This window comes from Notolepis coatsorum (assembly GCF_963971535.1).
Source record: "Notolepis coatsorum genome assembly, chromosome: 10".
NCBI lineage: Eukaryota > Metazoa > Chordata > Actinopteri > Aulopiformes > Paralepididae > Notolepis > Notolepis coatsorum.
The window spans coordinates 33,278,426-33,290,558 of record NC_140174.1 but is presented as its reverse complement, the minus strand read 5'-3'; the positions used below and the strand labels follow the sequence as shown (position 1 = coordinate 33,290,558).

Here is a 12,133-nt window from a genome sequence, read left to right as displayed (position 1 = left end):
TGTAGGACTCGAACCGAACGATGCACAATACCTACTTAGTACTTATACCTTATCATACCTTATATAAAGGCCTCAAGTAAAAAAAAAACTGCAATCTTATGCATTTTCAAGTAGCAGCCAGCAACTAGCAAATGAAACAATATTCTTCTTGAGGTAGGGCATTTAGACAGCAGAATGACTAAAACAATAATTCAAACTTTTTTGCATTAAGCACACATTCAAAAGGCACTAAAGTGCAAGTACAAAAAAAAAGTGCATTTTCAAGTTAAATTCTTTTTAAATAGGTAGTGCACTTATTCAACGGCCTCAGACTAATCACACATAAGGTGGTGCAAGTAGTGTAATAATGTACTAGCCTAAAGTTTCTTTACAACTTTCAGATTTTTTGCTAGGAACACCAGCATGTCAATGTGCTCCTCTGTAAGCCGTGCCCTTCTTGGACTGCAAATGAGCCCTGACGTACTAAATACACGTTCTGAAGCTGAGCTTGAAGCAGAGATGCACAAATACTTTTTCGCCAGCTGGGCAAGGTGAGGTAAAGTTCTCTCATGTGTCCTCCACCATGCGAGTGGGTCGTCTCCTGCGCTGAGTTCAGGCATCTTTTCATATATTGTGAACTCGTTTTTTAGTTCAGCCTCTGCGTCCTCTGCATCCTCGCCACCACCATGTTGACCCTTCTTTTCCCCCTGTATGCTGGTTAACAGTCCCTTCAGATCCGTTCTACTTTTCTTCGCTGGTACGCCTGGTAGTGGTAGTGGTTGCATGGCAGTGGCACATGGAGGAGGAGGAGCGGGTGTTTGTCTTCCTGTTTCAGTGCGAGTGTCCATCAGATTTCGTTTGACCTCGTCTCTTAACATAACAAAACTGTCCTTGAACCTTGGGTCGAGAAACGTGGCTGTGTTCAACACCAGCTGCAGAGCCCCGTCGACGTCGTTATATCGTTCGTTGAGATCTGTACCAATATTTTCTTTAAGTTCACATTTGAGGAGGCTGTCATTTTCCTCAATGGTCAAAGTTGAAGATAACTTCCAAATTAGGGGCAGGACAGAGGAGAGTGTGGTGTGCTTTTCACCACTAAGGGCATCAGTGAAAGAGCTGACAGGGCTCAATATATCTTTTACAGTCTCAAGAATTGTAATGTCTGAATCTTTAGGCATGAGGTGCCATTTCTTCCGATCGTCGGCTAGAACTGAACAGACCGCTTGCTGCTGTTCCAGAAATCTCGCCACCATTTGATACGCTGAGTCCCAGCGTGTCGGCTCATCATGGATCAGTTTGTGTTCAGGCAGTTGCAACTCTTTTTGCTTCTGCTTCAGCTGTCGGGACATCTTTGGTGACCTGCTGAAGGCAGACACTGTCTTTCTCAGCCTCGACAGTGCTGCAGACACACGGCCTATATCCAGACCCTTGCTAATGGCTAGGTGAAGGTTGTGCCCAAAGCAGGGGACCCATGTGAAGTCCTGCTTAAATGCTTTCTTGTTATTTGAGGCATTATCAGTGGTGATGCCACTGCCAGCCATATTTGACATTTCTCAAACTGTCCCCCGTGTGCTCTGAGTGCAGCCCAACACAGCCCAAACACCAGCTCTGCATGTCCCAGGATTCTGTAATAAACTGCAGAGTTACTGCCATGAATGTGGACGTGGCCCTGCTGGTCCACAAGTCAGTGGTGCATGAAAATAAGGGTTTCCCCCTAAGGCTCTCCATGATTTTGTCTTTTGTTTCATTATATAGGGCAGGGATTTCAGTTGACATGAAGTGGTTCCGTGAAGGAAGGGAATACTTGTTATTTAACTGTCCAAGCAGTTGTCTGAACCCATGTTTCTCAACAGTATAGACAGGGACCTGATCCATGCATATGTACTCTGCTACAGCCCTGTTAAGTTTCTTGGCTTCCTTTGAGTTTGCATGATACTTCCTTTGTTGTTCAAGTAATGCTGGTAGGGTAGGCTGCTGTGCTGTTGCTGGTCGATTCTCCTCAGCTTCTCTCTGGTACTATAAGAAAAGAGAAATATAAGACTTTTAAAACCCGTTGTTTCTCTCTAAAGAAAGAAATACATGGCAAACATGACTTAGTTATGCAATAGTGCTGCTGCTTTTTATTTGGTTAAAATATTTTAGTTAATAAGACTAAAATATATGACTACAACCATTTTCATTAGAGAGAGAGATTTCTCCGGGGCTGGTAACGTTAACCTCAGAGAGAGAGAGAGAGACAGACAGAGACAGACAGACAGACAGACAGACAGACAGACAGACAGACAGACAGACAGACAGACAGACACTGTGTCTCCGGGGCTGGTAACGTTAACCAACCTCGTGTCGAGTGTAGTATTGTATGACCTCGACATAACGTTTAAACGTAATTTTACTCCGTTTCCATGCGGTAGCCGGCTAGCTAGCATAAGCTAACAGAGGAACGACTAGCAGTAGCTATCTAACGTTAGCTAATAGCTGTAACGTACAACGAATCAGCTGTTGATATGATGCGCCATCAGTAGACAACGTATCTTGTATTAAACTAGAGTTAGTGGTTTAATGCTTCAGTCACAAACCTCTTTCATTTCTTTGTGGAGATCCGCGTGCCGGTCCTTCAGGTGTTTTGCCATATTTGAGGTGTTGGCACCTTTCGTTGGCACTGCCCTGTAACACCGCTTGCAAATGGGCATTGTGACATCTTTAACTTTCCCTTCTGTGTTTACTTCAAAACCGAAGTACTTCCAAACAGCACTTCTGCTGTTTTCTTTATCTTTAAGTTGTGGAGGCGCTGCATCTGCCATCTTAGTTCACTCAGCTAAAATGTTTACTGAAGAGTGAAGACGCGGACGGCTCGCTCTGTGAGGGGGAGGGCTGGAGGGGGAAGCGTGCTCTGAACAGCTGGAGGGGCAAGCGTGCTCTGAACAGCGTGTCAACAAACTTCCGGTAGAACACTGCCAGCGGGTACCGATACTACAGAAAGTATCGGTATTTCGGGAAATGAGTATCGTAACTGTTTTAAATATTCAGTATCGATATTTATCGATACTTCGATATTTTTGACAACACTAGTGTAGCGTGACGAGCCAGAGTCACATGAACCATAGCGAGCGCCCGGAAGTACTACGGTCGTCATGACAACCTCTATTCAACATCCTGTTTTGGCGATTGCGCCGATCGGCCACCAGATGGCGCTCCTGAACCGCCAGAGAGCTCAGTGGGTCCTGCTGGTGGATCTCAGGCCAGCGGAGGGACATTATGAATCCGATCGCAGATCTTTGAAATATTGATATAAGGACGCTGTACAGCGTCCCCCGGCAACTTTAGCATGGCCAGCAAAGACGTGAAAAGACGTGTCCCGGCACTCAAAGTGTTAATGTAACGCATTGGGGGGTGTCAGTGGGGGTCCCGAGCCTTCTTGTGGTGTGATGTTTTGGCCCTGATGGACCGCAGCCTCCTGCCAGAGGGGAGTGTCTCAAACAGATTGTGACTGGGGTGGTAGGGGTCAGCCACTATCTTACCTGCACACTTAAGTGTCCTGGAGGCATACAGGTCCTGGAGGCGTGTATATTTTCCCTAACGGAGTTGCACTTCCGCGTTCGGTTTGCGCGATCTGATTGGCCACTGACTCTACGCCCAAACAGCGTGTTACGCTAGTTCTGCTAACAGCCTGCATCCTCATCTCTCTATATTACCGTGATTCCATCAACACAACATGAATGTTCAAAACACGACAAGACAGTTTGCATCACTTCCCACGGTTCTCGGCACTTATTCTACCGGTAGTGCGGTAGTTGTTGCCACGGCATTGGGTCTTTGGGTGAATACTTCATTGGCGGGGAAGATAACACTGATAGCGGTGTGTGGACCGTCCTGCGAGCCCCAGACCACTGTCCCGCGAGCCCCAGACCACCGCCCCGTTAATATATAGAGAGATGAGGCTGCAGGCTGTTAGCAGAACTAGCGTAACGCGCTGTTTGGGCGTAGAGTCAGTGGCCAATCAGATCGCGCAAACCGAACGCGGAAGTGCAACTCCGTTAGGGAAAATATACACGCGTCCTGGAGTGATGGCAGTAAAACCAATACATCTTTATATGTATTGGAAATTCTAAAATGTGAGTGCTCTCTCCACCCTAAAATGCGCCCCCCCTCCCTATACACTTTTTTAGAATCGGGACATCTGATTTGAGAATAGATTAGAATAGAATGTTGTTTATAATGTGTTAACTATGGAGCTTTAACAGTTTGAGTGCCGACCTTGTTACCTTTTTACCCCGTTGAATGCCATCATCCACTTCAACGTTAGCGTTAAAAACGCCTAATCTATGTTTTAAATTATGGCTATGTGTCTAATCTGCCCGTCGCTTATCAATGACTTGTTTGCAGTCAACATTGTCGAAACGGATTGTTTTTTAATCGGTTCATATCCTTTTCATAGCATTTCGAAAAGCTATCGTTCTCTCGAATTTTTTTGGAAAATTGAAAGATTCGGTCATAAACGGCATTTATTGGAATATTCTCGAATACACGTTGTCATTTGTCGGCCTATTTATGAATCGTTTTCAAATAAACGCTAGATTATCGATAGTATATGTGTACTTATGCATGCTATAGACGCGGGCTGAAAAATCTATTCTTTTACTCAAGATCACACACACATACACACATAGGGACACGCTGTTATCTCAGTGAATACAGCTCTGATTACCCCAAGACTGGTAACATAGACTCCTTACCTTAGATCAGATGTTCTCCAAAAAGATTATTCCAATTCCTGATCGCCATTCCAAATATCGATCGCATTTATTGATTGATTATTGGCTGCTGTAAATATATATTCTAGGCTGCTTTCCGTCTCGCGATCAGATCCCTCTTGATCAGACGACTCGCCAGCACAATGGAGCCAGTTGGCTCCACCTCTACAGATCTACAGATCCCAGGTCAGTCTAATCGACTGACCTGCAGTTACACAGGGATAGACGATAGGGGGCGCTTTTTTCCCATCTGAGCTCCTGGAGGGGCTGCTGTACCAACGGGAGACTCGTTGATGAAATATGAATTCAGATCGCTAATAAAAAAATTAAACAACATTTGTCGTCGTCGGCACTCAATGGGGGGGGCTGATAAAACGAGAATTGTCGTGGCTGGCATTCAAAGTGTTAAAGGAACACGCCAACTTTTTGAGAAATTAGCTTATTTGCCATCTACCCTGGAGTTAGACAAGCAGATGCATACCCTTTTCTTCTCTGTGCATGCATTAGGCTTAGGGAACAGCCGTGCCATTAGCCTAGCTTAGCGTCATTCACAGGAAGTAGGTGTGCCAGTGTACTGTAGCCTAGTTCCCAACAGTCACGAAATACACCAAATACAACTCCAAAACGTTCCTGTAAACATGGACATCACCTCAAAAGCCCAGTTTTTCAAAAAGCAACAGGGCTTTTGAGGTGATGAAATCACTGCGCCCAGGCAGCAGTGGTTCGGCAAAAGATTTTTTAGAGTATATCTGCTTAGAAAACTAAAATGTTATTTCTCCACGTGGTAAATACACGGGTCACAACATGTTTACAGGAAAGTTGTATTTGGAGTGTTTTTCGTGACTGTTGGGAACTAGGCTACACTGGCACACCTACTTCCAGTGAATGACACTAAGCTAGGCTAATGGTGCGGCTATTCCCTAAGCCTAATGTATGCACAGAGAAGAAAAGGGTATGTATTTGCTTGTCTAACTCCAGGGTAGATGGCAAATAAGCTAATTTCCCAAAAAGTTGGCGTGTTCCTTTAAGGTCAGATGAGACCTGTACTGGTTGTATGTTGTGATGCCATCTAAACCTGCGTTCCTTCTAACTCTCTATCTCTCGGTCTCTCTCTCTCTCACAGGAGACACGGTACGTCTTCTTGCCAGATCATGACCGAGACTACCTGCTGATGAAGGCCGCTGCCACGCACACTCCTGTGGCGAGAGGGCCCGAGCGCAGCAACTCGTAGGTGTCACTCATATTACATACACACTGAGTTATCGTTTCTCACCAGTATGTTGCCAAGTGAAGAGAATGTGTAATGTGTAAATAGAATAGTGGTCCTGTGTGTGTGTGTGTGTGTGTGTGTGTGTGTGTGTGGCTCAATGGGCAGAGTGTTTGGCGCCCTTGAGCATGGCACTAACACTGCCAAGGTTAGGGGTTTGATTCCCACCGGCGCCACACATACTGAAAAATGTATGCAGTCCTTCCATTGTAAAGCACTTCATACTAGTACTATAAAGCAGCTATTCAATGCATATTGCTGTTGTTGTTGTTGACAGTGGTGAATGCTACTTAGTCTCGCTTAAAACAACAATAGCTTTTTTGTAAATTGAGAAATTGATTGATTGAAAACTTTATTAACAGATTGCAGAATGGGTACAGTACGGCTCAATACACACAATTGTTAAGGGGATGCAGACCAGAGAAAGACTTTCGTCTTGTTTACATCAGGGTCCCCCATTTTCAATTCATCATAACGTTTATGACATACATGACATACAGATAAACGGTACTGTTGCATACATGACATACAGATAAACAGTACTGTTGCATACATGACATACAGATAAACAGTACTGTTACATCCAGACATTTATGACATACAAATACAAATATACAGTACTGTTTAAGAGACAGAGTTTCTAAAAGAGAGTATATACATTTGAGGGGGAAGAAACTACCGTACATTCGAGGGGGTTGGGTGGGGGGAGGGGGGGGCGGGTTGGACATTTACAGGGTTCGAATTGCAGCCTTCTGTAGGTGCTCTTTGAGAGCGGTTTTGAAGGTGGGTAGGGATTCACATTATTTTACGGCTGTGAGTAGGGCGTTCCACATTGATGTGGCATAATTGCGAAATGATAATGCATTCTCTCACTCCCAGTTGTAAGGATGGATCCTCATGATCAATATAGGTTTAATAGTGAAAAACATATATACAAAGTACCTATAGTTTTAAATGAGCTTGGGCTAAGAGGAGTGCTCTCATCGTGGCCAGCTGGGGGAACACTGAACACTGAAGGGGACACTGAGCTTAAGAGTAGAGAGGGGTGGGGGCTGTAGCCCCTTGGCTCTCACCAAGGTGTGAGATTTAAGATATTGTTTGGGGCAACCAAAATGGATTCCTCAACACAATGGAGCAGTGAAATAGCCTTGATAAATAATAGCCGTCTGTGTGTGTCTGCATCTGCGCGTGTCTGTCTTATCAACCTGTCTGTGTGCGTGTGTTCTTATTTGGGTTAATAAACTTGGGAGTAGAATATTTTCTAATACTGTAATATCCTCTCCGTAGGCCACCTGACTACTTTGGTGCAAACGTGTCTGCGGGACAGTTTAAGATGTACCATCCAGACTTCATCCGATACCTGAGAAACAGGTGAGCGTGGTTATCAACGAGGCGTATCATCTAGATCCGAGCAGCGCTTACTATTATTTGGAAATAATAACCTTTTATTAAAAAAATGAAGAAACGAAATATGACTCTGTGATAGCGAGCTCCTTCACAATGCCAAACGAGGTTACAAGGATGGTTATCTACTGTTGTAACAATCCTTCTGAAACAAATCACATTTCCCATGTGTCCTAGATTTAGCGGAAGACCGACTCCTGGCACCGCTTTACCTAGGGAAACGACTCTCCTGTTGACCCAGCCAAGAGGAGTATACAGTACAGTAGTCGTGAGAGTAGAGTAGTCATGTCAAAGATTAGAGATGAGTAAATCTTTATTTTGGGCAATTTGTCTCACAGCCAGCAGATAAAAAGCGTGTGTGTGTGTGTGGCTTAAAGGCAAGATTTCAACATCAATACAACATAGTAAATTCAATGTCCACATTGAATTTACGCGATGAAGAAACGCGATGAGACCGAGGAGAATGAATGGCCGCGACGGGTCCATTGTTGGCCTCTATTTTGTATTGATATTGTGTCGGATCCACAGGAGTTCTGATGAACGGCATTAAGGCCCAGAGGAAGCCTTTCCAATCTAAACTGGCTTCATCATCAAAAATAACTCCACATTCACGGCTAGAAGGGGCTGTTTGTTCACACTCTCGTAGCTTCTTCACAACAAGTCCCACGTGGGAACTGGGAAGATGCCGGGGGCTGGGAACAAATCTCCTTTGCGACAGCAAGCAACGGGGTTCATGGGAAACGTGGTCTTATCATGGGAACTAGGCTACCAATTGTTTCGGCCGCGGTCTCATATGTTTACTGTAACTGTACCAAGGTATCGCAAATAATCTGACAATGATATCATATTCTACTTGTAGCTTTAATGGGATGTTTTCTTCATGAACCTTTAAATGGTGTCGCCCAGTATCACCATTACAATAGAATGATCAAATACAGTAGATTCTTACGTTATTTTCTTTGTATATGTTTCAGGTTCCTTCGTTCACATGCCATGAAGACCAGATATAAGGACATATACCGTCCGTCCACGGGTGCCGTGATGCTACTTGCCGCTATGCACACCTGTGACCAGGTATGATCCGTTATGACTGTAATTATTAGATTAGACACTCTCTGCGCCTTAACCCTTACACTACCACACTACCAAATGGTTAATCCTTTCACTGCGACAATACAGAATGTTAACCCTTTCACTGCCACACGAAAAAGGGGCAACCCTTTCACAACCACACTACAGAAGGTTAACCCTTTCACTGCCACACTACAGATGGTTAGTGAAAGGGTTAACCTTCTGTAGTGTGGTAGTGAAAGGGTTAACAAGAGTTCATGTGACAGCTACATGGGCAAGACTGCACTTGCCTGGCAGTTTAGTTGTACTGTATGTTCATTGGAACCTGTTAGTCCTGTAGAACACTTGCCTCTCACAAATAATTGTGAAATTGAATTGATAGAGGGGCCATTCCACATTCAAATCTACATTCATTTGACTGCTACACCTACTGTATAACGGCTGCCAGATAATCTTTCATAGTGACGTTATGGAAATCAGTTGTAGGTTTAGTGCAAGAGAGTTGGAGCTGTCTGGAAACGGCATCATATAAATTAACATTTCAACTTTCGCAGTCTCATGGACCCATGTCCCCCCCCCCCCCCCCCCATACCTTTTGTTGGTGAAGTTGGTTGTTTATAAATCAAACCTCAGTGGAGACCTCACGTGTTACCCTACCCTAAAATAGTGTGAAAAATATTTTTGTTTCCCCCAACCACGTCCCGTCCATACATGAAACAATGCTCATCCCCATGACAACATGGTCAGAATTATAGGTGTACTGAAGGGAAAGGCCATGATATAAGACCTTGTCTAACATAAACATTCTAAAATAGCCCCCTTTGTATTTCCTGTTGCAATGTTTGTTAATTACAGTTGCTGACGGGAAATAAACAGGGGCCAAAGCTGTTCCCCTAGCAACAGAAACCTTCTAAACAGGTTTCACTGGAATTCTGTTGCTAGGGAACAGTTGGGACCCAAACGTATTTCCTTGTCAACTATTGCATTAGCAAACATTGTAACAGGAAATGAACTTGGCTCTTTGTTAATGGTTAATGGGTTATTGGTGTCACTTTGAAACCACATATACTAGGAAATCATCTTGTAAAACCTTGCTTTGCTAATTGCTACTGATAATGATTAACTCCCCATGGCCACCCTTTGCGAAAGTGTAAATTTCTTAAATAGTCAGTAGTTTATTACAATGTTCTATTATTCCTTTTCCATCAAATGTTTAACTTTTCACTCGCCTAATGCTACACACGACTGATATATATATATATTATAGCACCTGACATGGGAGTGCTGTCACTGACCTCTGACCTTGTTGTGTTGGTAAAGGTGAATGCCTATGGCTTCATGACCCCAGACTACAGCAGCTACTCTGACCACTACTACGACGACGTCTACCGGCCTGTGGGCTTCTTCATCAACCACGACCTGCGCATGGAGATGAACCTCTGGCAGCAACTGCACCAGGCAGGCCTCATACAGCTCTACATGCGCCAGTGAGCCGCACTCGGTGGGAACCGGAGATGAGAAGATTCAAGTAGTAAAAAGCCATAGTATTCCTATGTTTTTATTTAAATTCTTCGTACACACTGTAGCTTTAGTGTTTTAGTTCATGCGGGACACGGAAGTCTTACATAATTCAGTTGATCAGAATGTGCACCAATCGCAAAAATCAACATGGCTAAAACTCTTGTCAACCACTGCTCATATCATTTGTCATCTAGATATGATCTCTACGTGCCACGCTGGCTTAACGTCTCAGTTGTCAGCGTCACGTCATCTGAGGATGTGGTATAAGTGTGATAAGGCAAGGTGTGCCACAAAACTGACTGCTCTGCCTGCACTTCCGTAGATTGCTAAAGACTCTTAACTTCCTGTTGTCGAGCAAAGATGCAGATGTTTTTTTGTTCTTAATCTGTTTTTAATGATTCCTGAATGAGCATTTCCATCCCAGACAGCTGCTATGATTATTATTATTATTTAATTTTTTTTGACACAGCAGTTTTACCAACATTTTCTGAATAATCTACATGTATAGTAGGGCTTATAGCAATCAGGCTTTCTGGGTCTGTGAGAGTAGAGATCCTTGCCACTGTTTTTCAGTACTGTATGTTGACAATAAGGGACGAGACTGCAATGGAGTTGGGCAACTTACTTAAAATAACCGACTCTCCCCGGCCTAAATAGTTGGTCTGAGCACTGCTGGCAGTAGTCATGTTCTATTCTGATATTTACTCAGATTATGTTCTCTCTCTCTCTCTATTACTGTTTGTATGTGTGTGGTAAATGGGATAGATTACCAAACAACTGACCAAAGTTGAAAGATGGTACACTATTTGAAATGAAAGGGAATTCTAGTTTTAGAGATTTTATTTATTATTTTATTACAATCTTTTAAATATATCACCATGTTTTAAAAGCACAAAAGTGTACTTATCCACAGGACGCCATACTATGTCAACAATATAGTGTGGAATCCGCCGGACTATCCGTGCCTTTTAATGTGAATCACTAGCCTGGAAAATACGTTGTGGTGCTGAGGTACTGTAACGGGGGGGGGGGGGGGGGGGGGATTTTTAAAGAGAGCGAAGATGTTTCCATAACGACCATAAAGAGGACACGTTGTCAGTCGGTTAGTCATCCAGTATGTGGCCTTTTTCTCTCTGCGCCAACTACCCGCCGTTTCCAAGGACAACCACCCCCCGGAGAATTTTGCATGCACGGCCAGAGCACCTGGACTCGTCTCTTGAGCAACGGAGAGAAAAAAAAGAAGGTCAAAGGTCAGCAGGAGTCATAGTCGTTCCTCACTGTTGATATTTCTGTTGTGGTCACTTCTGAGGTCTGGAGCCCTAAAGACTTGGAAGTGGGCTCACGAGGCCTCTGAAGACGTCACGTCGTCAACGCCTTGGATTCACAAGGAGGACGTGTGGTTTAATATGGACAGTAACCAAAGACGGCACGTATAATCAGGGAATTTTCACATTTTTATTTGACAGTTTTTATCGTTTTTTTTTAGAATAACAAATCATTAGCTATTCATACTGAATGATCCCCAGTCACCTGAAATGTTGGATTACATTTTTTTCAATTGAGGGATGAGGGGAAAACCTTCATAGTGCAATTTCTGACTGTAATTTTTATTTGATCTGTACAATCGATTAAAAAATAAACTGACTTAAATGTGTTGTAATATATTTAATCATATTTATGTGTATATCTTTGTAATAGTATCTCCGGCAAACAATTTAAAAAAAAAATATATATATATAAAATGTAGCCCCACTCGATGTGTGTGTTTATGTTTTTACGTAGCTGGGGTACATTCTTGACTGGCATGGAACATTCATGAGAATTTACAGTGTTGGCAGGTGTATGCTAACTCCTCCTCTTTAATTCCAACTGACAAACAAAATGTGTTCTGTACAGATAAGAACAGACTTACGAACGATAAGAACTTACGATAAGAACCCTTACGAAAAAAGGATAGTATTTCCCAAAAAGTATGGCATTTCCATGATTTCTTTTGGTCACCACGACGATGGTATTATTCAAGTACAAAAGTGCTACCATGGTCCTGCCCATGGAGGGCAGACGCAAGCACTCTCTTTTGCTCTTGCCTACTCGCACGCTCAAACCCCCACATTCTGTCTCACGCTTTTTTTTTCTCAGG

At 43.5% G+C, this 12,133-nt stretch overlaps 1 protein-coding gene across 1 annotated transcript in view; it reads left to right on the top strand.

Annotated features, from left to right (window-relative positions):
• st6galnac (ST6 (alpha-N-acetyl-neuraminyl-2,3-beta-galactosyl-1,3)-N-acetylgalactosaminide alpha-2,6-sialyltransferase) overlaps positions 1-11,004 on the top strand; it is a 38,283-nt gene extending 27,279 nt beyond the window's left edge. Inside the window, exons 7-10 of the mRNA XM_084323612.1 lie at positions 5,854-5,957; positions 7,285-7,368; positions 8,376-8,475; positions 9,793-11,004. Of these exons, the coding sequence (XP_084179738.1) occupies positions 5,854-5,957; positions 7,285-7,368; positions 8,376-8,475; positions 9,793-9,963 (459 nt within the window). The 3' untranslated portion in view covers positions 9,964-11,004. The remainder of the gene's footprint in view (positions 1-5,853; positions 5,958-7,284; positions 7,369-8,375; positions 8,476-9,792) is intronic.
• Positions 11,005-12,133: the final 1,129 nt, after the last annotated feature.